Source organism: Drosophila gunungcola, unplaced genomic scaffold (assembly GCF_025200985.1).
Source record: "Drosophila gunungcola strain Sukarami unplaced genomic scaffold, Dgunungcola_SK_2 000001F, whole genome shotgun sequence".
NCBI classification, from domain to species: domain Eukaryota; kingdom Metazoa; phylum Arthropoda; class Insecta; order Diptera; family Drosophilidae; genus Drosophila; species Drosophila gunungcola.
The window spans coordinates 14,185,634-14,209,752 of record NW_026453197.1 but is presented as its reverse complement, the minus strand read 5'-3'; the positions used below and the strand labels follow the sequence as shown (position 1 = coordinate 14,209,752).

Below are 24,119 nucleotides of genomic sequence, written 5' to 3'. Positions count from 1 at the left end.
CCACCCCATGCAGCTGTTGACAGCGTCCAGTAGCTTTGACTTTGTTTTTGTTGTGACTGCTGCGCTAATTAGGCGAGACGTGAAAATTTTTGCTTATTATTTTCCCTAAATTGTAACGACCTTCCTTCAAACGGAAGTTGAACTGAGACCATTTGGAAGATATTTTATATGGTGCAACATTTTGAAATTAGTATCTCAAGAATTACGGTTATTGTCAAAGTGAATTTTAATTAGCAAACTCCGAATACTGAGAAGCAAGTGACGAAGTCCCGAATAAACAGAGCATATCGAATCTCTGACGACTGTCGGCGTTTGCAGATTGTCCGTAAAGTATGTTAAGATTGCTCCAGATTGTTAGTAACAGAAGGTTTCTGAAAATTTAAGTGAAAAAGAAAGTGGTCATAATAAACTTTTGTTCCTACAATTCGGTACGGCATCTTTTCTAAAACATTTGAATTTCAGAATTTTTAAAATAAGATTTCAGTTAGCGCATGCCCAATATTTTCAAACTGCAGTGTAAACAGAACCTCTAAAAATATGCTACGAAAAAAGTGTATCTTTTAATGAGTCAAGTAATTTTACAGATGTGTAAACAAAATGTAAGGTGTCTGTTGAAAACAAATACACAAATGTTGCCATGAACTTCAAAGAAGTTTTGGAAGAAAAAAATATATTGATTTATTTATTTAATTATTTATTAATGCCTTAATAATTTTATTTAGGTATAATGCCATTATAAGTATTCTACCTTCTCTGCAAATTTTGTTGCTATAAATATAAATACCTATTTAATATTGAAATCACGAATTAACTAAGGTGAGAATGAGAAGATTAAAAACCGATATATGTAACAACTGTAAACTCGTTAGAGCTAAATGTTACTCATCTCAAATCACGTATTAAATTTGTATAGCTTATTCCATTGTTCTTGCCATTAAATCTCATTACTAGAAATAAAGTCCCCTCCAGTTATTGTACTTGCAATTTCGATTATATAATCTGCATATTCAGTCGGTCCTCTATATGTATGATTTCCTCTCCCTTCTCAAATGGCATATGCCCCTTGATTTGGCAATCTAATGGCCTACCGCAAATTGCTCATGACTTACGGGCAGTATGTGTTGTATTGTTGGGGTTAAGCGTATATATCGGAAAACTCAGCGCCGGCTAGAAGTAGGAAAATGCAACAATGCAATTGCTGTTAGCCAAGTTGGCTCTGAGTCGCCGTTGCCTTGGCTTTTAGTCGATCGCGGATCGTGGCTGTGAGAAGTTGCATATTCTAATTTAATAGGAAGTCAAGAGGTAACAAGGGATGTCGCTTTCAAGCCTCTTAAAACCAAATTTATTTCAAACGAATTGACTGTATCAAGCTGTTAATAGAGAAACATAATAAAACAATCCATGTTGCTGTATTTAAGCAAAGAAAACATCCATAGTAAAGAACCAGTGCAAAAGTTAAGAATGGGTTGCAACAAAATGAAAGCTAAACGAGATCAAACATTACAGGCAATTTGAAAACATAAAACAAGTTTCAAAATGCAAAACCTAAAAAGTTTTATAGCCATTCTCCAAATTACACAGTTCAAATGATAGTTTATGACCATTCAATTAATAGTGAACAAAGATCAAAGTCAAGCTTACAGCAACTAATCAAAAAACGTAATTGTCAAAAATTTTTATAAATTCCATCCAAAGCATATAGTTAAGTAATTGGGTGGACACCTCTTATTTGAGAAATACGTCGCTTAAAGGTCTGTCCATTCAACAATTGTCAGTCAGATTCCGGTCACGATCTTGGCATACGTTTAAACTGCAAGTGCATCTAAGCAACGCTGCAGTTAAGTATTTGCAGCACCGAAAGCAAAACCAACCTTTAGTTTCCCCTAGCCAACTTCGATTGTTTGTGCCGACAACAGAACTGGCTGTGAACTTGGTATTTTCGATCATTTTAATTTGATTTATAATAACAATACTGCTACTAATACTACACAACCCCATTTTAAAATGCAGATAAGATGAGGTTTTAAAAAAGATTTTCATACCTCTTCAATGAAGGCTTTTTTTGGCTATATTCAAAAAACACGATCAGTTCGACAGAGACACAGAATCCAAGTGACAGTAGTTATTTTAGAATACAAAAGTGTTTATTTAAATTAAAGATAAAACTATGGCTTAAGGCTTTTTTCGACATCTTGGCTAGCTCTAAGTTCATTATTAGAAGCTGCAATGCTGCTGCTACCTCTGTTTTTGCTGACCTTTTCCTTGGGAACGAAATCCACTGAAGCGGCTCAAATACTGGGCTTGTTTCAACATCCCGGCAAGAGTCATTTTGACTTCTTTAGACCAATGTTTTTGGCCTTGGCGGAAAGAGGTCACAGCATCAGCATGTATAGCTATTTTCCACTGGAGAAACCGGTGGCCAACTACACGGACTACGTCTTCCACGGAATGCCCCTGCTCACAGATATTGTAGACTTAAAAGTAAGTTAAAATTAATTAACAAAAATATTTCAATATAAATATATTATTTCCTACAGAATTTTGAATCGGAATGGAAGCCATTGGGACTGCCCTTCAAGGTGCCCACGTATTTTATGCTCAACGATTGGGGCCTGCGATCTTGTAAGGTGGGCTTAAATTCTCCGCTCATCGCAGAGCTGCTGGAATCCCCCATCCGCTATGATGTAATAATCCTGGAGAATTTCTCCAACGACTGCATGGCAGCGGTGGCTCACCTGCTGAAAGCACCTGTGATTGCCTTGAGTAGCTGTGCAATAATGCCATGGCACTATCAACGAATGGGCAGTCCGTTTATTAACCCCATCATGCCCATGAACTTTCTGCCCTACACAGATGAAATGAGTCTGATCGATCGGCTGAATAATTTCTTCCATTTCCACACTGTGAACACACTTTACAAGTGGGTATTTGTTTTTCTGCCTTTCAGAATAAATCTTATCGACTTTATTTACCCTTGAACAGTTTGATTACCCAACCAGCCACCGATGCACTGATCGCTCAGAGATTCGGAGCAGGACTACCACCCATCAATGAGATCGTGAAGAATACGAGTCTCATGCTTATCAATCAGTATTATGCCCTTACCGGACCACGCCCCTATGCTCCAAATGTGGTGGAAGTGGGCGGGCTGCAAGTGGGACCATTAAAACCATTGCCACGAGTAAGTACATTTTATATGTAAATAGAAAAAAAAATTATCAAGTTAGGCCCAAAACAAATAGAAAATAAATTTCTTTGCAAAATTCTTTGTTCTTTATTCAAAAAATTAAAATTTTGTCTGTATTTGTGCCTAGCAATCATAAACCGTTTATCTGTAGGTCACCAAACTCTGTATACGCAGTAATTTTTAATCATTAATCAAACAAAAAAAAGTCATCATAAAAAAAAGATAATACTGGCAAAATGTAAAATGTTTTGCGATTAAATAGCTATAAATATGTGCATCTTAAATAAATGAGACATCGGCTAATGAGCCAATTCCGTTTCTCTACAGATTAGCCTCTTTTAATCCATTAATCGGTGGGAATTTAAAACAAACAAAATGTATTACAAACACACTGAGGCATTTCAATAAGATTGGCAAATGTTTCACGTTTCGTTATTTAGGTCAACATTCAAAAGCATGCGTCGTTATCAGACATATGCGTGCTGGCGAAATACTCGAACCAATTTTAAAAAGGCTTTTGACACTGCCATCCCGAAATAAATACTAACACTTTGGGGATTTTCTCAGAATTATCGAAGTATATGTGTTAATCTATTTTTAGATCAGACATTTAACAAAAGTATTCAAAAATTCTCGAAATACTTAAATCTTTCTTTTGTTCAACAAACCATTTTTAATCTCGTTCCAGCATCTTTTAGATCTCTTGGATCGCTCTCCCAATGGAATCATCTATATCAGTTGGGGGTCCATGGTCAACACCAGTACACTACCCTCAGCCAAAAGAAATGCGCTTTTCCAGAGCATTTCCCAGCTGAAAGAATACAACTTTGTGATGCGCTGGAAAGGAGATAAATCTATGCCGAAAGATAAGCCCTCGAATCTGTACACCTTTGACTGGTTGCCCCAAAAAGATTTCTTGTGTCATCCGAAGGTGAAGGGTTTTATATCGCATGGAGGACTTTTGGGTACCACGGAGGCGGTTCATTGTGGAGTTCCAATGCTGGTGACACCCTTCTATGGAGATCAGTTTTTAAATGCCGGTGCCATGAAACAGCGAGGCTTTGGAGTCATCGTTGATTTTAGTGATTTCGATACTGATCACATAACCAGGGGACTGCGAATTATACTCGGTCAAAAGTAAGGGTTTGATAAGAAGAAATACTTATTTTAAATAAATATAAATTTCTTTTACAGATTTGCGGATAATGTTCGTCGGTCTACTGAAGCCTTCCGCGAGCGGCCCATTCCCCCTCTCGAATTGGCTATCTGGTGGATCGAGCATGTGATAAAATCGGGGGGAGCCCCTCTCATGCAAAGTGAAGCCAGACATATCAACTGGATCGTCTACAACTCGATCGATGTTTACCTGTTCTGGCTGGGGGTCATATGTCTGCTGATCGTCGCCCTCTGGAAGCTTGTTAGGGGAATCAGATCAGTTTTTGGTCGGGGAAAACCCTCAAGAGATACTAAAACAAAGCAACAATAAATAATTAGTTCAATGAACTAAATACGCTAAAGAGAACAAGTTTCAATTTTAATTAGACAGATGATAATTTGGAAAACGAAACATTTTAATACGGAACAATGTTTACATGTTTTAAAACATTTAAATACATAATTAAATGCGTTCTGTTAGTGTGTCAATAAAAATGGAACACTCCATAAAATAATAAATATTGGAATCAAAAGCATATCAAGCCCCTAAGCATTTAATTAATTAATTAAATAATTCATAGAAATCTGTGTGGTCGATGCATAAATTATATGAATGTTTATGTATTGAAATTACATAATGGAGCTTTTTATAAAGCAAAAGTTCAATCAACCAAAATTTATACTGAAAACTGCTTTCACTTTTTACTTTAAATTATCAGCTCAATCAAGAGTGCCATTAACGTTGTTATTTTCTAATCATTTAAAAATATCTCTTGAATATTGAGCACCCTATAATATCGCTGATATTTTAAAGAATGACATATACAAAATATATTTAAAAAGAATTTTTTGCAATACAACCATCGTTACTTTCTACTAATGAGATTAAATTTAAATTCTAATTATTTGTAGATAAGTTTACTAACGCGTGTAACGCATGAAAAATTTCCAAGAAAATAGAATTGTCATCGCAAAAACTTGACTTACCGTAGTTGTTTCGAAACGCCGAAAACAAGCCCGTCTCAATTAAACGTAAACAACCGGGACGCCTTGAAGCAAATATGTGAGCGTACTGTGATAAACAATTGCCAGACTCGTCTGTTGATTCGGTTGCTTAATTGACTTTCTACTGCCGTTTGTTAGGTCTCGTGCACAAGGGCAAGTATTCTACACTCTCCCATTATCTTTTTGAAAACCTCACTCGCTATATAGAACACCCTCTAGCTTTCCTTGTGAGAGAGTCAGTCAGATCGAGAGGCATAAAAAAGCTTCCAACAAATTTCGGTGATGTCAAAAACAAAGTAAAATTAACGAAAAATAGCTAAGATTCAAAAGAATATCTTAAACAATCCCTTAAAATGGGTAAGCTGATAAAGTATAAAGTATAATTAAAAGAATTAAGTAATCATGCGGCAATTATAATACACTTTGTAAAAAACAGTAGGTTTGAAAAATGGAACTTTATTTCCATGCTTGGCTTGAAAAAAGCTAGAGTAGCAACACTGCCGAAGACTGAGATTGATTTCCGATCGCTGACTGAGCAATTTTGGCCGGTAGGGGATATTGCTGCTCTTTGTCGAGCGTTGACCGAAAAGCTTTCCATTCGGCTGCATTTCTCTGAATTTAGTCAGTCGCTCGTCGACAGTCGAACAAGTAAGTAAGTGTGGAACCTTCACTAAAACAGGATTTAAGTTCGAAACTGTCGATTCGGCATTTGGATATTTTGTGTGTGTATCCAGTTCAGCGGTTCAATTGCATTTCGGAGGAAAGACCCCTCAAAAGGCATTAATTGTCAATTTATTACCGAGTGCAGTGTGAATTGTGATGCAATTGCCATGGCTTTTGTTGTGCTTGTGTTTTCCTTTGGTGCTTTCGCCTGCATTCTTTACATAATTTCCCTGCATTTCTCGCATTCGCGACATGCGCATTGCCGCCCACCGCCCCATCCAAGGTCGAACGAAAATACTGCAAAGCCAAGAATCCCAAGAGTCAACAAGTGTTTCTGCAACCGGTGCTCGAAGAATGCCAGGGAATACTGTGATCCAAGGAAGTCTAGTAACAAATTCGACAGCCGACTGACCACAATTTAACATCAGTAGTACTTATCTGAATTTTCAGAAAAGATTTATTGGAATCTTATGTGTTTAAAAATTCGAATCATAATTACTTACCGACATACAAAATACACTTTTTAAAAGTGCTTGGTAGATTATTACAAGCCTTAATGAATATTTCTATGATGAAGAAAAATCCATTAAATAAACGATTACAGTGTTTCGAATCTATCTATCTATCTATCTAATCTATCATTTCACATTTTACCAGATTCCTGCAAAATTTGTAATTCTATTTAACACTGTTGCATACCTTACATTTCTTATATCAAAATTTAAATTTTTCCGTTTTTTTGAGTTAGATGTTATTTAAATATATATTTTCCTTTTTATAGAGTGCAATGTGGTCACCGCTGGTCGTTTTAGCCTTCCTGACCCTGGCCTTCAGCCAACCGGATGAGTTGGTGGAGGCCGCTGGTCCGTTGAAGGTACTGGGCCTCTTTCCCCATCCAGGGGTCAGCCACTTCCACTTCTTCCACCCCATCATGCGGGGTCTGGCCGAGGTGGGACATGACGTCAGTGTGGTTTCCCATTTCCCGGACAAGCACCCGGTCGCCCGCTACAAGGATTTCCCCCTAACCGGGATAGACAAGCTCACGAACAGTGTGGATCTGAAGGTAAACAGAGTGAATCCCCCTTTAGGTGGGAGGTTCAGAAATCGAACTATTGTAAAAACTAAAATTAAATCGGAATTTTATATTCTTATTACCTATTGTATTAATACAATAGTCGTAAATCAGAGTATATACATATATAAACTCTTAAAGTGTACATTAAACAAAAATTTGTTTTACGACTTTTAACATTGATTCCTATTATCCTAACTGCAATAACTTTACTCTATACTAACATTACATTTTAATTTATCTCTGTAGATGTTTGAGAAGCGGACATTCTACAACCACTTCGTGGAGTTTTTCCTGCTCCACGAGTGGGGCAAACAGGCCTGCAATTTGACCCTCCGTTCGGAGGCACTGCAGCAGATCCTCAAGGTTCGCCAGAGATTTGATGTCATTATTATGGAGCAGTTCAATACGGACTGTATGATGGGCGTGGCTCATCAGCTCAAGGCGCCGGTGATTGCCTTAAGCAGCTGTGTGATGATGCCCTGGCACTACGAAAGAATGGGCGCTCCGTTGATACCCTCCCATGTGCCAGCGCTTTTCATGGCCCAGTCGCAGGACATGGACTTTGGCGGTCGTCTGGCCAATTGGTTTAGCACCCATGCCTTGAATTGGATGTACAAGTGCGTGATGCATTGAAATATCCCAATGGCTAAATATTTTAAATAATTGTTTCACTTAATTCCCACAGATTGCTATCTGTACCCGCTGCCGATGCACTGGTGCAATACAAATTTGGCCACGACACTCCTTCGGTGGGAGAGTTGGTGAAGAACACATCCGTGTTCTTTGTCAATCAGCACTATTCGCTGTCAGGCCCCAAGCCAATGCCCCCCAATGTAATCGAGTTGGGTGGCATACACATCCAGAAATCGAAACCTCTGCCTGCTGATCTTCAGCGCATTTTGGACAATGCCGAGGAAGGAGTGATCCTGATCAGCTGGGGCTCCATGATCCGTGCCAATTCCCTCTCGGCCGCCAAAAGGGATGGCATTGTACGGGCTGTGGCTCGATTGAAGCAGAAGGTGATCTGGAAATGGGAGAACGACACGCTGCCAAATCAGCCACCCAATATGTACATTATGAAGTGGCTGCCGCAACGCGATATCCTTTGTCATCCGAATGTGAAGGTCTTCATGTCCCATGGTGGACTAATGGGAACCTCGGAGGCAGCCTATTGCGGAGTTCCAGTGGTGGCCACGCCCATGTATGGCGATCAGTTCGTTAATACAGCCGCCTTAGTGCAACGCGGCATGGGAACCATCCTGAATTTCGAGGACATTGGAGAGAACACAGTGATGAGGGCCTTGAAAAAGGCATTGGACAAGAAGTGAGTAGTCCATAATAAGGTTGTATTACCTAATCTTACCCTTATTTTTATCCACCCCTCAGATACTATGATGCCGCCAAGGTCGTCTCCCACTCGTTCAACCACCGCCCACAGCAGGCCCTGCAATCCGCCATTTGGTGGGTGGAGCACGTGGCCCACACGGGCGGAGCTCCGCTCCTCAAGCCCAGTGCCGTGCAGATGTCCCGGTTCGTCTACTACTCCCTGGACTGCTATGCCGTGTTGGCCCTAATCCTGGCCAGCATCGTTGCCAGCTGGGTGTGGCTCCTGCGACTCTGCTGCGGATCCAGTTCGGCTGGCAAAACCAAGAGGGATTAGTTGGGCTCATCCCGGCGCCGCTTCGTTTGTGGTGTATGTGATATTTTATATGTTCAGTGTAAGAGACTTTTAAGTGTAAAGACGCCTCCTCTCAAGGACTTCAACTAGATGTAGTTTTAGTGTCGCCAAATTAAATATAATGTTTAATACAATTGGTAAATACCCGTTTATAATCAAACGTTTTTACATGTTGGAAATAACTTAAATGTTATTATCGCACAAAAGACACTTTTTCCTGGTCAGGCTTTAAATATAAAATCACAAAAAATTTGATTTATTTTTTGCATACTTTTGGGGGTAGAATAATATTCGCTTGCAAAGGTTTTGCATAATTTAAATAAAAGTCATACAAAATTAAATAAAAGTATAATGTGTATTATTTTTTTTTTCTCTTTTTTTTCATTTACACTGCGATAAGCAAAAAATAAGTAAGAACCAATATCGAAATAAACAATTTTGATGAACCGCGACCCTTGAAAGAAAAGATAATAATACTTTTTTCAACTTAAACCTCATGAGCTTCCACTGTTTCTCCACTCTTTAAAGTATATATATTCTAAGAAAAGAGGTGGTAAGAGCCAAGAGTGTTATTTTTAATTCAGCATGAGTACTTCTCTTAAGCTAGCTGTAGAAAATTAGTTTATTTTATGTAAGTACGAATATATATGTAAATATATGTATGTTGTCGCCGGCTACTTGAGCTCTTTCCATACTCGTCCGTGTCAGTTGATGCTCATCTTTCGACCGATCCGGATCTCTAATCTGGGGAAAGACAAACGCTGGTGATTATTTTTTTTGTTTTGCTAATTACACATAAAAAAGACAAATTATACATTTTCATAGGTTAAATATAGAAGTGCATTCCACACAAACAAGCGTACCAAAGTAAAAAAAAATCATAACATGAAAATCAATTTCACAAAAGCATGTCATGCTGACTTGACTTGAACTTGACCCATCCGCCTCCTTTTGCAGCAATATGTGTGTTTGGAAGGGTTTCTGCCTGCTGGCACTACTTTCTCTGGTGGTTTACAGCGATTCCCTGCGTATCCTGGGCCTGTTTCCGCATCCAGCCATGAGCCACTTTAAGTTCTTTCACCCGATTATGCGAGGACTAGCCGAAGCTGGTCACAGTGTGGACGTCATCAGCCCATTCGAGGACAAGGATCCGCCAAAAGGCTATAAGGATTATCTACTGCCGCCCTCCACACTGACGGACACTATTCATTTGGAGGTGAGTTTTGGAGGTGATGGAGAAAATATTACTAAAAACATTATATTATTTACCCAAACATTGAACTGTTAACAAAGTCACAGTTTGTCAAAAAAGATCTAACTAGATTTAATTAGGCAAGATATGACCTTTTGAATAGCATAACCCTTGATCATCTCTAAAAAAATATACATATTCATTTACAAATTCTAAACAAAAAAGGTAAGCAAATATTTATAGTTTTATATCATCAGGTTTTAGACAAAATAACCATTTATCGAAAAACTAGTGTATGCCTTAGGGTACTTTTGCTGTAAAGAAGTACAAAAATATATTATTAAAAAAAACACTTTTTGAATGATTTAATCAGGACTTCGAGCGCCCTTTCCATTACCTGTTCCACTACATCGAGTACTTTGTCCTGTACAACATGGGCAAAGAGGACTGTAACACCACCCTACACAGCGCAGCCCTATCTGAGATCCTGAAGAATCCACCTGGTTACTACGATGTCATCCTGCTGGAGCAATTCAATACTGACTGTGCGATGGGCGTGGCCCATGTGCTCCAAGCACCGGTCATTGGCATGAGCAGTTGTGCCCTGATGCCCTGGCACTACGAGCGATTGGGTGCTCCTCTGATCCCGTCCTATATCTCAGCTCTTTTCCAGGGACAATCACAGGAGATGTCCTTGGCGGGTAGACTCGGTAACTGGATTACCGTACACTCGCTCAATTTGCTGTACAAGTATGTATTCTTTTGTAAATAGTTAAGCGTTAAATGCAGCTTAGTTAACTATACCAAATTAATTCCTTACATTCTCTAGAATCTTTTCAGTTCCCGCTGCCAATGCGTTGATCCGCCAGAGATTCGGTCCCGGCTTGCCCTCCACCGAAGATATGGTCAGGAATACCTCATTAATGCTGGTCAATCAGCATTTCTCGCTGAGTGGCCCAAAACCACTGCCACCAAATGTCATAGAAGTCGGAGGTGTGCACATTAGGCCACCTGAACCTCTACCCTCAGATCTGCAGAAAATACTGGATAATGCCTCCAAAGGAGTCATTCTCATTAGCTGGGGCTCTCAGCTTAAGATGAGTTCCCTTCCCGCTGCCCGAAGAGATGGCATAGTTCGTGCCCTGGGGAGATTGGAGCAGCAGGTGATCTGGAAGTATAAAAACGACTCACTACCAAATAAGCCTGCAAATCTACATATCAGAAAGTGGCTACCTCAGCGTGACATCCTCGCCCATCCGAATCTAAGGGTATTTATGTCCCACGGTGGATTGATGGGCACCACGGAGGCGGTGTCCAGTGCAGTGCCCATTGTGGGTGTGCCCATTTACGGCGACCAGTCGCTCAATATTGCCGCATTGGTTCACCGAGGAATGGCGCTGCAGCTGGAGTTCAAGAAACTTGATGAGAATACTGTCTTTGAAGCGCTGACCAAGGCACTGGATCCCTCTTTCAAGGAAAGAGCTAAGGAGGTGGCCTCGGCCTACAACAATCGCATCCAGGATCCTTTGGAGACGGCCATCTGGTGGGTGGAACATGTGGCGGAGACGAAGGGAGCTTCTCTGACCCAACCAAGTGCAGTACATCTCTCCCGCTTCGTATACTACTCCTTGGATGTGTACTTGGTGGTTTTCCTAATCCTTCTGCTGCCTGCGATCATCTTAGTCGGTTTAATCCGACTGTGTAGGAAAGGAAAGCCTAAATCTACTCCGAAGCTGAAACGAAAATAAAACTAGTTCGTAGATCACATTTAGATTAACTGCTCTGCTCTGGAATGTATAGATTATTTTCAATGTTGAATCAGATTAATTAAATTATAGCATTAACAGTGACACGAAATTGATTATTAGGAAAATATAATGTCAGCCTTATTAATGTTTCAAAAACCAGAACAGATCGGTTGCCGAAACCCCTAATTTATCTTATTAAAAATCAAACAAGACCGCTTAAAAAACATTTTCTTTTTTATAAAAATATATACAAAAATTTAGTTCCCACCCTTTACAACTTTGCTTTGGAGGCACCCGGGAAGCCCAGGCGGTAGAGGGCAACCACCACAGCTCCTCCCAATCCCAGATTGTGCTGCAGGGCCAACTGGGCGTTGGGCACCTGGCGTTTCTCGGCCAGACCACGCAGCTGCCAGCAGAGCTCAGCACACTGGGCCAGGCCAGTAGCTCCCAGAGGATGACCCTTGGAGATCAGACCGCCACTGGGGTTCACCACGAACTTGCCGCCGTAGGTGTTGTCTCCGGCATCGATGAACTCGCCGGCCTTGCCCTCTCCACACAGTCCCAGTGCCTCATAGGTCACCAGCTCGTTGGCCGAGAAGCAATCGTGCAACTCCACCACCTGCACATCCTGAGGTTTGTAGCCACTCTTGGCGAACAGACGCTGGGTGGCCAGGCGGGTCATGTCCGTGCCAGCAATCTTCATCAAGCTCTTGTCGGCGAAAGTGGAGGCCGGGTCGCTGGCCATTTCCATGCCCACGATCTCAACGGCCTGCTTCTCCAATCCATGACGACGGACGAAGGCCTCGGAGGCCAGGATGGCGGCTCCAGATCCATCGGAGGTGGGACAGCACTGCAGCTTGGTCAGCACTCCCTCCACAACCTGGGGCGACTTCATAATCTGCTCCAGGGTGTACTCATCGCGGAACTGCGAGTAGCTAAAAGCAACAAATGAGAACAGATAAAAACAAAGCATGTGCGGATCAGCTGCTTACAGCCTTTAAAGTGTATGATGGTCTATAGCTTGGTCTACTTATTTCCCAGCTGCCAGCGATAAGATAAGCGATCGAGTGAGGTGAACTTTCGACCGTACTTACGGATTGTTAACCGAGTGCTTGTGGTTCTTCCAGGCGATCTTGCCAAAGTGCTCGGGCTTGGTGCCATATTTCTGCATGTGCTCCTTGCCAGCATTGCCGAAGATCTGGGCAGCCATGGGACTAGCTCCGATCTCTGTCAGCTCACTCATCTCGGTGATGTGTCGCTCCATGGGATTAGCGCGGTCGAAATACTATTGGGATGGAAAAACGTGAGAGAGTAAGGGGTTAAGTAAGGGGCTTATTGATTTACCTTTGAGGACAGGGATCCACGCTCCATCTTCTCGAATCCCAGGGCAAGGACGCAGTCGGCGTTTCCACTCTCCACGATCTGCTTGCCCAGATACAGAGCACTCGATCCCGTGGAGCAGTTGTTGTTCACGTTGTAGACCGGAATGCCGGTCATTCCAACGTCGTAGATGGCCCGCTGTCCGCAGGTTGAGTCTCCATAGACGTAGCCAGCCACCGCCTGCTGCACTTCCTCGAACTTGATGGCCGCATCCTGGAGAGCTTTCGTAATGGCCTCCTTGGCGAAGTCCGGATAGCACACATCCGCTCGGCGACCGGGCTTCTCAAACTGCCGGAATAGATATAAAATAAAACAACAGATGGATGATTAAGTCCAAGACGGCACAAAGGTCAATCTTCTGAAGGCGAACCTTGGTCATGCCCACTCCGATAACGTAAACTCTGGTCTTGGTCATTTTTCGGCTGTTTGTTTCTGCGTGATTGCGGATCGAACTTTCTATATCGACTGAGGTGGATCAACAGGTTGCCGGTTTATATACAAAGCGATATGATAACAACAGATCTGGCGGCTTAGCTAGTTTTTTGTCATATACAATTTTTGGCTAGTTTTATGGTATTTAATAACAATACAAAGTGAAATTATTGAAATGAAATATAAATTGAAGTACATAAAAAGTATAATATAATTACTTATGAACTCTTAGCTATTTTATTAGTCATTTTTTTTTTTATAAAAAATGCAGCACTGATAGCAGGGCTGCATGCTATGGTATTTTGTATTCCAGGGCTGCCATATTTTTTTAAAAGACGCGCCCCCTTTTTGAGAATCCGTTATTGGGTTATTACTAATTAATTGTAGTCTGGTCTCACTAGGCACAGCTTGTAGCCCCGACTAAAATTTAATTAATCGCTCTAAAGCACTAGTTGCGGTATTACCTGTTTTATTTACGATTTATATACCTACAAAATGACGAAGAATCGTGTTTATGTTGTCGGTGTGGGCATGACCAAGGTATGTATCCCAAAGACCACGAGAGTAATTAGCAACAATGGAGGAAAAAAAACAAAAAACAAAACAAAGACTTTAAAGAGCAGCTTGGCGAATTCGCAAGTAACTTCAATATTGAGCAATATTTAACAATTACCGGACTTTGAACTGGGTGCACTTCGCTCTCTAATCTGCTCTCGAATGTTTGTGGCAACACATCATTATCATTATTATAATTGTGGCTATCAGTATCGCTCCTTTGGCACCCTGAAGTGGCGCGATTACAATTGTATTTATAATCTGCATTTTTAGTTGCCAATGCTAATCTCTGATAATCTACCATTAAAAACTCTTTCCTGCAGTTCGAGAAGCCCGGTCGCCGTGCTGATGTGTGCTATCCGGACTTCGCCAAGGAGGCCATTACGAAAGCTCTCCAGGATGCGGGCATCAAGTTCGAGGAAGTGCAGCAGGCGGTGGCTGGCTACGTCTATGGAGACTCCACTTGCGGACAGCGGGCCATCTACGAGGTGGGAATGACCGGCATCCCGGTCTACAACGTGAACAACAACTGCTCCACGGGATCGAGTGCTCTGTATCTGGGCAAGCAGATTGTCGAGAGTGGAAACGCCGACTGCGTCCTTGCCCTGGGATTCGAGAAGATGGAGCGTGGATCCCTGTCCTCAAAGGTATATCAATAAGCGCCTAACTTAACCCCTTACTAACCCATTATTCTCATTCCCAATAGTACTTCGACCGCGCCAATCCCATGGAGCGACACATCACCGAGATGAGTGAGCTGACAGAGATCGGAGCTGGTCCCATGGCTGCCCAGATCTTCGGCAATGCTGGCAAGGAGCACATGCAGAAATATGGCACCAAGCCCGAGCACTTTGGCAAGATCGCCTGGAAGAACCATAAGCACTCTGTCAACAATCCGTAAGGCTTAACAATAATCATTGCAGTAATGGCTTATCTAATCTCTGGCCTTTTCGCCTCCGCTTAGCTACTCGCAGTTCCGCGATGAGTACACCCTGGAGCAGATTATGAAGTCGCCTCAGGTTGTGGAGGGAGTGCTGACCAAGCTGCAGTGCTGTCCCACCTCCGATGGATCTGGAGCCGCCATCCTGGCCTCCGAGGCCTTCGTCCGTCGTCATGGATTGGAGAAGCAGGCCGTTGAGATCGTGGGTATGGAAATGGCCAGCGACCCGGCCTCCACTTTCGCCGACAAGAGCTTGATGAAGATTGCTGGCACGGACATGACCCGCCTGGCCACCCAGCGTCTGTTCGCCAAGAGTGGCTACAAACCTCAGGATGTGCAGGTGGTGGAGTTGCACGATTGCTTCTCGGCCAACGAGCTGGTGACCTATGAGGCACTGGGACTGTGTGGAGAGGGCAAGGCCGGCGAGTTCATCGATGCCGGAGACAACACCTACGGCGGCAAGTTCGTGGTGAACCCCAGTGGCGGTCTGATCTCCAAGGGTCATCCTCTGGGAGCTACTGGCCTGGCCCAGTGTGCTGAGCTCTGCTGGCAGCTGCGTGGGCTGGCCGAGAAACGCCAGGTGCCCAACGCCCAGTTGGCCCTGCAGCACAATCTGGGATTGGGAGGAGCTGTGGTGGTGGCCCTCTACCGCCTGGGCTTCCCTGCTGCCAACAACGTCGTGCGCAATTTGACCGCCGCCGGCAAGGCTGCGTCTAGCGAAGATGGCTTCAAGGTTGCTCCTTTACTGAAAATTCTGGAGCAGGCAATGCAGGAGGACAAGGACAATCTGATCGAGAAGGTTCGCGCCATTTACGGTTTCAAGGTTAACAACGGACCCAATGGCCAGACCGGATTCTGGGTCATCGATGCCAAACAGGGCAAGGGAAAGATCGTCTTCAATGGAACACGTAAGTTCCCATTAAAGCTACAATAAGTTAAAAGCGTAGTTATTGATTTTATTTTCTTATACAGAAAAATGTGATGTTACCTTCATCATCAGCGACGAGGATGTCTTCGAGCTGCTGACAGGAAAGTTGCCGCCCCAAAAGGCCTTCTTCCAGGGCAAGATCAAGATCCAGGGTAACATGGGCTTTGCCATGAAGCTGATGGACCTTCAGCGATCCGCTCAGGGAAGAATCGAGGAGCTGCGCTCCAAGCTATAAGCCACGCGGTGTATCTTTGCTTTGTATTCCCTGTTGCAATATTTTGGTGGCTTTGGATCTGTTTTTATGACTGTGTCCAGCATAAGCTTTTTGTACGAGTTTTGTATTATATCTAGAGATTAAAATGTTATATTTGTAATCCAAAAAGCGGTACTTCTTGTAGGGGTTTTCATATTGGGATGGTATTTAAAAAAACAATATTTATTTTTGTACGATCCGAATCTTTATTGTTTCTTCAACGTGTAAGCTGGCTTAAATCTACAGTTATATATGGTGTATATATATATTGTAATTATCAATGTGTGTATTGTTCTACGCACTTTCAAAACACTTTTCAAAAAAGTTGTTGAGAAGGAAATCAAACTGGGACCTTTGCCAAGCCTTATGGCTTTTAATTTATACTTTTAACGAGTACGAGTGTCTCTGGCCAATAAGGTGCGTGCCATTAAAAATACACACTATAACAGTTAAATGTACCTGCCTGCATTTAAAAAACGTTCAATTGTTGTATCTAAAAAGTGCCTGCTGTGTGGTTGGTGGTGTAAATAAATTAAAAAACTACATCTCTATCAAGTGTCTCGCAGTTTGAGCTTACAAATCTACGTTTCGTTATCAAATATAGGGGTGTTTGTATGTGAGGTGTAGGACTACATATAAGCTTTTGGCTATATACAAAGGAAGATCTCTCGTCACTGAAGGAGATTGCGCTCACTACTTCAAACCTACTGTGGCTTAAAAAAGCTATAATAGATAACAATAACTTACTACTTTCATAAATCTTGTATATTAACTCTTATACAATATATTAAGACTGAAATAGCAAATATTTCCGCATCTGTAAAAAAAAAAAATCTGAAATTTTTTAGCCACGACAGTTTTGCAGTAAGTGAGCGATACATTTACGTATGAAAATCTCGTTAAGCGCTTAGAGATCTGAAAACGATTTAGCTCCTCGAAATCCGTTAAACGGAATCTTGAGTGGCTTCTAAACTTACAAAATATATAGTTTCACATAAAGTCCAAAAAGGAGCCTCTTCTTTCGCTCTCCTTCCACTCCCCCTTCCAATTTCAGAAGCTATTGTTGGAGTTGGCGTAAGAGGAGAGCGAACTATTCGTTGTTGCCGAGGATGTCGATGATGAGGAGTTACTATTGGAGCCACTCCCCGCTGGCTTGTCCATGCTGGCCATGATGGATCCCAAGAGGTCCACAGGTCTCTTGTTTGCCCCTTTTGCCACGGAGACTCTGTTTCCTCCGGTGGCGCCTGCGATGATGATCTTGTGGGAGGGCAAACTAATGGTTTTGTAGGTGGGTTTTAGCGGGGATGCTGTGGCAGCTATGGGCATTGTGGTGCCGCTGCTGTTGGTGCTCGGTGGCGGCGGTGGTGGCGGTGGTGCAGTTGCCCGCGAAGGCGGTAATGGCGGCAAGGGTGGTAAAACCACTGACATCCTGGTGATGGGAGTCAAAGAGGCTGGGAGAACCACCTTTACAATTTGAGCTGGTGGCGGAGGAGGTGGAGCAGCTACAATTGGCATCGGTAGTTGATGGAGTACAGACAGCGGTATGGGAGCGGGAGCCGGACTGGGTGGTAAAGGAGTAGTAGTTAGTTGTGGGGGAATAGCAGTTAGTGGTGCAGACGCAACAACTGGGGATGTTTCTTTGGGAATCGGTATATCCATTTCCACAATCTCCTCCGCACACACTTCAGTTACCTCTTCCTCGTGATCAACGACCAATTGAGGAGTGCTCTCCACAATGAGCTCGTTGCCCACATCCACTTCCTCAACAGGATCTGGTGGTGGCGGTGGAGGTGGTGCTACTGCTGCTGTTGATTGTGCTAGACTGGAGGTACTGATATCACTTTTGCTATCGGACACGATCTTCACTTGGATCTTGATTTCGGGCTCCTTTTGGTTTAGGCGATGGATGAAGGGCGTCTGAGGCACTAGTGGCGGTGGCAGTCCTGACAGGAAGGATGGGGCAGCAGCTACAGGCAGAGCTGGAACATGTGGTACCGGAGCGGATATGGGTGTGGGTGCAGGTTTGAGTACAGCAGCTGTAGGAGTAGCTGTAGAAACAACTGCAGGAGCGGGAGGATTGGTAACCGTGTCATTGCCTAAACGGGGAATTTTGGCAGGTGAAGGCTCACTTATGGAGCAGGTTTTGGCTGGCGTAGGATGCTTTTTGGGCGTTGATTCGCTCCTCCGTTCCTTGTCCTTCTCCTTCTCCTTTTCCTTGTCTTTTTCTCTTTCTTTTTCCCTAGACTTTTCCTTCTCCTTATCCTTCTTGGGCTTCTCCTTCTCTTGAGTCCCGACAACCGCCGCTTTGGTCAGCTTAAATTTGTGCTCCAGAACCATTTTCCTCATATCTATTTTGGTGTCATCCTTGCTTGCCTTCTTTTTGGGCGTGCTAGCACCACTGGCGCTGCTATGACTACTACTGTTACTGTTGCTGTTGCTTTCCTGGTTCTGACTTGGCGAGGAACTCCCTGCAGATGGCTGTTCGTCCATGCTGCTCTCGCTGGAACGCCGCTCTTTGCCATCGAGGTCAATAATTTTTTTCTTTGCTCTGCCATCGTGCACACGCTTGGAGGGCGTCTTTTTGCCACATTCGTCGTGGCTAATCGGGTTGGGCAGGATCGTTTGCTTCTCCTTGTAGTGTGGTGTTTCGGCCAGCACAGGGTTATTCTTCTCGTTGATCACCTCCTGTCCGGGATAATACTGTCGCAGGCGCAGGTGCCAAGCTGTAAAATACAGAATATTGTTTTAATATTTTAACAAGTCTACAACTATAAGCCTTGCGTTACTTACCTACACTCGTCACCGCCGTGACAGTGCGAAACTGGTGGATTATGTTGCGGGGTAGGAAGTATATGTCATTATCGCACAGCTGGATACGGGCATAGCGGACGCCCTCGCGGCGTAGCTGATTCAGCTTGGCGTCCTCGATCCACTGCACACATTGCGAGATCGGGGGCTCGTGCAGGTCCAGCTGCAGCATTTCCACCATTGTGTTGAAGTCCTGAGCGGCAAAAGCAACCACGTCTTTCGTGATGCGGTTCTGCGTATAAGTTTGGCCGCAGTGCACGGCCTTAAGAATGCCTGGGGAACGGGAAATATCGAGGAAACGATAGTTAGTTGATTTCAAAGTAGCCAATTAATCAGAAAAAGCTCACCAACTGCAGCAGTGGTGATGCGCTCGTGGCCGTGCCCTACATGATCAGCATGCGCCTTGGTCCGATCTTCGATCATCGTTTCGCGGGCCTCCGACAGTCGGGGAAGATATTGTAGATTTCTCAGTTCATTGATACGAGTTCTAAGTGGAATAAAGATGGTTTAATTAGTAAAGCGTTAGATAATAATCAACCGTATGATAGTCACCTTTGCCTTTTGAGCGGGGTCTTGCTATTAAGCTCTGCTGTCGGTACCAACTGTTCTCCAGCACGTATCCAGAGGATGGGACCATCGTTCGATTGACGAGGATCCGTTTGAAGTATGGAATTACAAGCCCAAGGCATGGTCTACGATAGAAAAACTTAAGTAAGACAAACACCTTCAATTAATTATTGATTTATAATACCTTTCGCAGAAATGGGTTCATTTCAATACGTCCCAAAAGATCAGGAAAATATCCGCCCACCTCTTCATGGACTTTGCCAACCAAACTGATTTGATGCAGGGGTCCATATCGAAATGTTCCCTGACAATAGTTGCGTACCACCTAAGAAAGAATGGTTTGGTAAAAAAATATATGTTCCATTAGTTAAGCATGTATTGCTCACCTGCTCATTGTATTGCGACATCGTGCAGGTCTCGATGTCCGAATTGCGACCGAGAACACCCGCCTTCACCGTCAGCGTTGAGTAGTTCTCGGCCATGTGTTCGAGCAGATCGGGCAGATACCGCGCTGCATCGTGGACAATGCCCATCACATGGTGGGCATAACCCTGTTCATCCTCGGCGAAGCAGACCTCAAAGAACTCGTCCACCAGCTCTTCCATTTCATCCGGTGACAAAGCATCGATTTCATGCTGATACAGGTGAACGATGGAGGCTCCTCCATTTGGGTACTGCTCCACCTGGAAGTAGCAGCCGTACTTAAGGTTCTCCAAGCCAGCTGGTGGTTTCCGGTTTGGCTTTGGCGGCAGGCTCTGAACAGTTTGCCACGGTCCAGCTGCAGGTGCATGTTGCAGGCACTGAACGCCTACGCTGGTCCGCCGGATCTTGGAGCGCTTATAGCACGTGGAACAGACCCGGGATGAGGACGAAGAGGAGGAGTGGCGGGAGGATGACGACGAAGAACTCTTGTGATGGTTGCTGGAGGATGAAGAGGACGATGACGACGTGTAGGGCTTTCGATTGCTGCTGCTCTGACTGGAGGAATGATTGTTGGCGGAGGAGTTTGACCCGGAATTTGTTTTCGGTGCCGGCGAAGGCATAAGCTTAGAATTGGAGCTCTTGTCCCCGAAGTTTAGTTGTCTGGTGACCTCCTCTCGGGTTTTGTTTGCCGCCTCGCCATTTACTAATGGTTTAGATGGCTCCACTGTCGATTCCTTTTTGATTTCCGCTTCAGTTTTGATAAGAATAGTAAGTACTGGTGATGGTTCTGACTCCGCTCCTTTTTTAATTTCCATAGGTTCCTTTTTAATGCCCTCCTCTACTTTAATTTGCTGCTCTAGCGCAGCAGCCACGGCCTGTGGCAGAACCTGATCCGCCACAGGATCCTTCGACTTGGAGGAGCTGTTTTGACTGCTCCGGCTGCTATCGGAACTCCGGCGACGATGCGAGTGGGAAGAGGAACTCGATGACGAGGAGGTTATCTGTAAATTTAAGAGGAAAATAGTTTTAAACGCATGTTTATTTTGTTTACATTGATGGACAGCTACGCAAACTTTAAGCGACTGAAACGGTTTGCTTAGCTCTATGCAAATGACTGCAGTCAGAGTATACAATAAACTTGATCTCGTCTCTTGCTATGTGTTTTCTTGTAAATGAAAAAGCGGTTCTGGGAGGCTATTAGTATTATATATAAAACAACCGATTTATCTAGCAAATAAATCGTAGTCCGTGTTTGTAGTTATTCTGACCGTTGCAGTTTGCTTTGTGGTGTTCTGGAACCGTTCGCACATCTCACCTTGTCCCGATCGCGCTCTCTCTCCCTTTCTCTGTCCCTATCGCTGCGGTGATACTTCTTCTCCTTGCTGCGCGATGAGCTGGACTTGTAGTCGCTCTCCTTGGAAGTTTTGGAGTTGCTCTCCCGGTTCCTGTCGCGCTCTCGTTCCCGCTCCCGCTCTCTTTCCTTGTCCCGATCCTTGCTGCTACTGTTGTTGTTGCTGCTGCTGCGTCGATTCTTATCGTCATCCCGCTCCTTATCTCTTTTCTTCTGCTTCTTGTGATTGCGCTCTTCTGTAGGTGGTGGGGTGTAAATCACATTAGTTGGCATTGGATTTGTTTTCTATGAATTTCGCTTTACTTTACCTGTCTTCTCGTCTGTAGTTGTGGTTGTTATTGTTGTCTCTGCCAAGGCAGTTTTTGTTGTTTTTGCAACTGCCTCTGCAGTTGTATATGTTACTACTTCTACTACTGGTGCTTCTTCTTCTGCTGTTGACTTTGTTATTGCTGTTGTTGTTGTGTTATTTGCATTCCCATCGCCTGACTGCATTTGTTGCTGTTGTATGGGTATTGTGTTGCTGTTTGTTGTAACTTGTGTATTTGTTGTTGCTGCTGCTGCTGCTTCTTCTGCGCTTGTAGTTGTTGGACTGACATTTCCGCGGGCATTTGCGTTGTTGTTTTCCACTACCGCCTCGCTGTTTATCCAGTTTCCTAGGGTTTTCTGCTGCTTGAGCTCTTCGCCCGATTCTTTCTGTGTATTACCCTCCAGTTTTACTGCATTTTCCACCTGTTCCGGGGACTCCTTGGCCAAATCCTTACCGCCGTTGGCCAATTCTACGTTATTTTCGCCACCTCGAGTGTTCTCCATGTGTGTGTGTGGGTGTGTAGTGGCACACACACGCGCGTGTGTGTGCTGCCCTGCGCCTGTGTTGAATATCGATCAGTCGGCCGTCTACGTGACGCCTCTCAGCTATTCGTGCCTTTTATCTTACGCTCCGTTCGCAATTCACCCGCACTCTCCGCCGTGGGGCTTTTCATTCGGGTGGCAGAATTTCCGCAGCGGCGTTTTCAGCAATTCGCGAACTCAACTTTTTTTTTGTTCTAGAAGCCGTCGCGCTAGAGCTGGAACATAAATCGATGTTTGTGCGATACTATCGATGTAGCCAACAACTTGGCATTATCGATGTTTCCTTTGTGACCATCGAATATTTTTATTTCAATTTTTTTTTTCTGAAGATTTATACAGCAGTAAAGCGCCAACATATGCGAATAAATTTAACCAGGCGCTAAAATTTATTTCCTTTTTCTATAAAAATACACTCAACACACATGTCTTTTTGAGACCAGGTGGCAACACTACACGCGAAGAGTTAGCCACTCCGTAAGAAATAGTAAAAACAAACAAAATTCGATTGGAAAGATGGCGGGGCACTTAAAACGCTTTATAAACCAATTTTTATGATTATTCGTTGTGAAAAGCCAATACCATTTTATGTTAAAGTTGCTGCATTTGTTCATTTGGTATTTTTTAGGATTATTATACAAAATATAAGAACAATAAGTTAAGTGAAAATATATTTTAAGTATTTCCTAGTGCTTCTTCTGCTCTTTTTCAGCTGCCTCCCGCTTATAAACTTCGCTGACCAACTTCGGTACCTTCTCCAAATATTCCATGAGGTGCATTTCCTCCTTGAGTGTGTTTAGATACATGCGTTGAATTTTCCTTATCATCGGATCAATTACTTTGGCACTGACTATGTCATCGGCACTGACACTAAAATCCACAACATCAAGCACATCTGGTTCTACTGTATTTGAATGGTGATCTCCGACAACTGCAACCACTTCCTCGGTCTGTGGATCGGGATTGGGTACTCGGCTTTTCCCCGATTTAGCATTACTATCCTCTTTTTTAGCCTTCATTTCGAGTGCCAAATCATCCAATGCCTCTTGCATTTCAATTTGCGAACGAACTGCTGCCCTTAGATCGTCGCCACTCTTTGCACTAATCACGGTAGCTTGGGAGGGTTTTGATTTGGATCCTTTGGAGGTGGATTCGTCGCTGGAAAAGGGAAACTGTTTTTGAAATGTACCACCAACCGCCTGGTAGTGAGCTCTAGCCTCTTTAAGGTAGTTATGGGACTCCTTCTTATGCTGCTGGTGGCTACATCGGGTTGTGGGTCTATTCTCACCAACCTCCCCGTCCCCGTGTTCACTTTTACTAGATGGAGGGGCTCCAAAAGTAGAGTTCTTGTAGAGAAGACAATCCCCTCCGTTTTTTTTCAATTCCCGATTCCTGGATTCGAGTATTAAGACTGAAATGGACTATGGAATTCCGTGGATTGGGTGAGTATCTGGGACTGGGTTCGTCCACAGCCCTCGGATTCGACTGCTGGCGAGGATTTTGTTGGTTTTGGTAATAAAACCAATAAAATAAGATACAAACAAATTTATTACCTGGTACTGGTGTGATTGTGGACAGTCACCGTGACAATAATTGCTGGTTAAGGGTTCTTGAGCACGATAATGGCGTTGTCCATGCGGGCACTGATGATCCTGAAACTGGCACTTTATGTAATCACGATGGTTGTCCTGTCTTGTATGGAATTTTCCCGCTTGGTTGCAAACCTGGGATTTATTTTTCGGAGGACTGCTCCTTTCGTGACGCGATCGATAATCGATATCCTTATGGCCACGCAGCCCATTATCCTTGTTTTCATTAAAAGTCTGCTTTAAATGCATTAAAAACTGCAACGGAATTGGTTTTTATTTAGGAGACTTACAGATGGATACTTCGACCCATACAAATGGCCTCTCAGCTCATTTCGATATTTATT

General features: G+C 43.5%; 7 protein-coding genes across 13 annotated transcripts; 4 read left to right on the top strand and 3 right to left on the bottom strand.

The window, feature by feature from the left end:
• The first annotated feature begins 1,157 nt into the window (after positions 1-1,157).
• Positions 1,158-4,897, top strand: LOC128262197 (UDP-glycosyltransferase UGT5). 4 transcript variants are annotated; one of them, XM_052996307.1, is made up of 6 exons: positions 1,158-1,302; positions 2,201-2,481; positions 2,538-2,920; positions 2,983-3,181; positions 3,876-4,324; positions 4,382-4,897. In XM_052996307.1, the coding sequence occupies exons 2-6, from the start codon at positions 2,227-2,229 to the stop codon at positions 4,671-4,673; spliced, it is 1,578 nt and encodes a 525-aa protein (XP_052852267.1). In that variant the 5' UTR covers positions 1,158-1,302; positions 2,201-2,226; the 3' UTR covers positions 4,674-4,897. The 4 variants fall into 4 exon arrangements, with proteins under 4 accessions (XP_052852267.1, XP_052852270.1, XP_052852268.1 ...); XM_052996310.1 differs by having other exon boundaries at positions 1,244-1,302; positions 2,219-2,481; XM_052996308.1 differs by having other exon boundaries at positions 1,248-1,302; positions 2,160-2,481.
• Positions 4,898-5,937: 1,040 nt separating this feature from the next.
• LOC128262198 (UDP-glycosyltransferase UGT5) lies at positions 5,938-8,905 on the top strand. 3 transcript variants are annotated; one of them, XM_052996311.1, is made up of 5 exons: positions 5,938-5,995; positions 6,792-7,073; positions 7,332-7,702; positions 7,771-8,409; positions 8,472-8,905. In XM_052996311.1, exons 2-5 carry the CDS (start codon positions 6,798-6,800, stop codon positions 8,743-8,745), a joined length of 1,560 nt encoding a protein of 519 aa, XP_052852271.1. In that variant the 5' UTR covers positions 5,938-5,995; positions 6,792-6,797; the 3' UTR covers positions 8,746-8,905. The 3 variants fall into 3 exon arrangements, with proteins under 3 accessions (XP_052852271.1, XP_052852273.1, XP_052852272.1); XM_052996313.1 differs by having other exon boundaries at positions 5,978-5,999; positions 6,794-7,073; XM_052996312.1 differs by having other exon boundaries at positions 5,981-6,003; positions 6,794-7,073.
• A 426-nt stretch (positions 8,906-9,331) lies between these two features.
• Positions 9,332-11,901, top strand: LOC128262193 (UDP-glycosyltransferase UGT5). 2 transcript variants are annotated; one of them, XM_052996301.1, is made up of 5 exons: positions 9,332-9,527; positions 9,589-9,630; positions 9,721-9,979; positions 10,329-10,705; positions 10,785-11,901. In XM_052996301.1, exons 1-5 carry the CDS (start codon positions 9,421-9,423, stop codon positions 11,701-11,703), a joined length of 1,704 nt encoding a protein of 567 aa, XP_052852261.1. In that variant the 5' UTR covers positions 9,332-9,420; the 3' UTR covers positions 11,704-11,901. The 2 variants fall into 2 exon arrangements, with proteins under 2 accessions (XP_052852261.1, XP_052852262.1); XM_052996302.1 differs by lacking the exon at positions 9,589-9,630.
• An 18-nt stretch (positions 11,902-11,919) lies between these two features.
• On the bottom strand, positions 11,920-13,605 carry LOC128262209 (sterol carrier protein 2). The gene is made up of 4 exons (XM_052996329.1): positions 13,454-13,605; positions 13,048-13,371; positions 12,798-12,988; positions 11,920-12,638 (listed from the first exon to the last, which is right to left on the bottom strand). The coding sequence occupies exons 1-4, from the start codon at positions 13,496-13,498 to the stop codon at positions 11,975-11,977; spliced, it is 1,224 nt and encodes a 407-aa protein (XP_052852289.1). The 5' UTR covers positions 13,499-13,605; the 3' UTR covers positions 11,920-11,974.
• Positions 13,606-13,908: 303 nt separating this feature from the next.
• LOC128262195 (sterol carrier protein 2) lies at positions 13,909-16,320 on the top strand. The gene is made up of 5 exons (XM_052996304.1): positions 13,909-14,055; positions 14,394-14,717; positions 14,777-14,967; positions 15,035-15,918; positions 15,983-16,320. Exons 1-5 carry the CDS (start codon positions 14,011-14,013, stop codon positions 16,171-16,173), a joined length of 1,635 nt encoding a protein of 544 aa, XP_052852264.1. The 5' UTR covers positions 13,909-14,010; the 3' UTR covers positions 16,174-16,320.
• Positions 16,321-16,373: 53 nt separating this feature from the next.
• Positions 16,374-22,422, bottom strand: LOC128262175 (uncharacterized). The gene is made up of 9 exons (XM_052996276.1): positions 22,263-22,422; positions 21,649-22,206; positions 21,305-21,576; positions 19,953-20,990; positions 19,751-19,891; positions 19,552-19,691; positions 19,347-19,486; positions 18,982-19,272; positions 16,374-18,914 (listed from the first exon to the last, which is right to left on the bottom strand). The coding sequence occupies exons 1-9, from the start codon at positions 22,318-22,320 to the stop codon at positions 17,242-17,244; spliced, it is 4,311 nt and encodes a 1,436-aa protein (XP_052852236.1). The 5' UTR covers positions 22,321-22,422; the 3' UTR covers positions 16,374-17,241.
• Positions 22,423-22,790: 368 nt separating this feature from the next.
• Positions 22,791-24,024, bottom strand: LOC128263510 (uncharacterized). The gene is made up of 2 exons (XM_052998590.1): positions 23,740-24,024; positions 22,791-23,607 (listed from the first exon to the last, which is right to left on the bottom strand). Exons 1-2 carry the CDS (start codon positions 24,022-24,024, stop codon positions 22,873-22,875), a joined length of 1,020 nt encoding a protein of 339 aa, XP_052854550.1. The 3' UTR covers positions 22,791-22,872.
• Between the last annotated feature and the right edge of the window lie 95 nt (positions 24,025-24,119).

Excerpts from the sequence above, each read along its gene's own strand:
- LOC128262198 (XM_052996311.1), top strand. The coding sequence starts at position 6,798 with ATGTGGTCACCGCTGGTCGTTTTAGCCTTCCTGACCCTGGCCTTCAGC. Across the intron at positions 7,074-7,331 it reads CGAACAGTGTGGATCTGAAG|ATGTTTGAGAAGCGGACATT; the intron begins GTAAACAGAGTG and ends TTATCTCTGTAG. Across the intron at positions 8,410-8,471 it reads AAAAAGGCATTGGACAAGAA|ATACTATGATGCCGCCAAGG; the intron begins GTGAGTAGTCCA and ends TCCACCCCTCAG.
- LOC128262197 (XM_052996307.1), top strand. The coding sequence starts at position 2,227 with ATGCTGCTGCTACCTCTGTTTTTGCTGACCTTTTCCTTGGGAACGAAA. Across the intron at positions 3,182-3,875 it reads CATTAAAACCATTGCCACGA|CATCTTTTAGATCTCTTGGA; the intron begins GTAAGTACATTT and ends ATCTCGTTCCAG. Across the intron at positions 4,325-4,381 it reads CGAATTATACTCGGTCAAAA|ATTTGCGGATAATGTTCGTC; the intron begins GTAAGGGTTTGA and ends TTTCTTTTACAG.
- LOC128262209 (XM_052996329.1), bottom strand. The coding sequence starts at position 13,498 with ATGACCAAGACCAGAGTTTACGTTATCGGAGTGGGCATGACCAAG. Across the intron at positions 13,372-13,453 it reads TCGGAGTGGGCATGACCAAG|TTTGAGAAGCCCGGTCGCCG; the intron begins GTTCGCCTTCAG and ends CTATTCCGGCAG. Across the intron at positions 12,639-12,797 it reads AAGCACTCGGTTAACAATCC|CTACTCGCAGTTCCGCGATG; the intron begins GTAAGTACGGTC and ends TGTTGCTTTTAG.
- LOC128263510 (XM_052998590.1), bottom strand. The coding sequence starts at position 24,024 with ATGCATTTAAAGCAGACTTTTAATGAAAACAAGGATAATGGGCTGCGT. Across the intron at positions 23,608-23,739 it reads CACAATCACACCAGTACCAG|TCCATTTCAGTCTTAATACT; the intron begins GTAATAAATTTG and ends GGAATTCCATAG.
- LOC128262195 (XM_052996304.1), top strand. The coding sequence starts at position 14,011 with ATGACGAAGAATCGTGTTTATGTTGTCGGTGTGGGCATGACCAAG. Across the intron at positions 14,056-14,393 it reads TCGGTGTGGGCATGACCAAG|TTCGAGAAGCCCGGTCGCCG; the intron begins GTATGTATCCCA and ends TCTTTCCTGCAG. Across the intron at positions 15,919-15,982 it reads GATCGTCTTCAATGGAACAC|AAAAATGTGATGTTACCTTC; the intron begins GTAAGTTCCCAT and ends TTTCTTATACAG.
- LOC128262175 (XM_052996276.1), bottom strand. The coding sequence starts at position 22,320 with ATGAAAAGCCCCACGGCGGAGAGTGCGGGTGAATTGCGAACGGAGCGT. Across the intron at positions 20,991-21,304 it reads GAGAGCGCGATCGGGACAAG|ATAACCTCCTCGTCATCGAG; the intron begins GTGAGATGTGCG and ends TTAAATTTACAG. Across the intron at positions 19,273-19,346 it reads CATCACCACTGCTGCAGTTG|GCATTCTTAAGGCCGTGCAC; the intron begins GTGAGCTTTTTC and ends CCCGTTCCCCAG.
- LOC128262193 (XM_052996301.1), top strand. The coding sequence starts at position 9,421 with ATGTATGTTGTCGCCGGCTACTTGAGCTCTTTCCATACTCGTCCGTGT. Across the intron at positions 9,528-9,588 it reads CTGGGGAAAGACAAACGCTG|GTTAAATATAGAAGTGCATT; the intron begins GTGATTATTTTT and ends ACATTTTCATAG. Across the intron at positions 10,706-10,784 it reads TCGCTCAATTTGCTGTACAA|AATCTTTTCAGTTCCCGCTG; the intron begins GTATGTATTCTT and ends TACATTCTCTAG.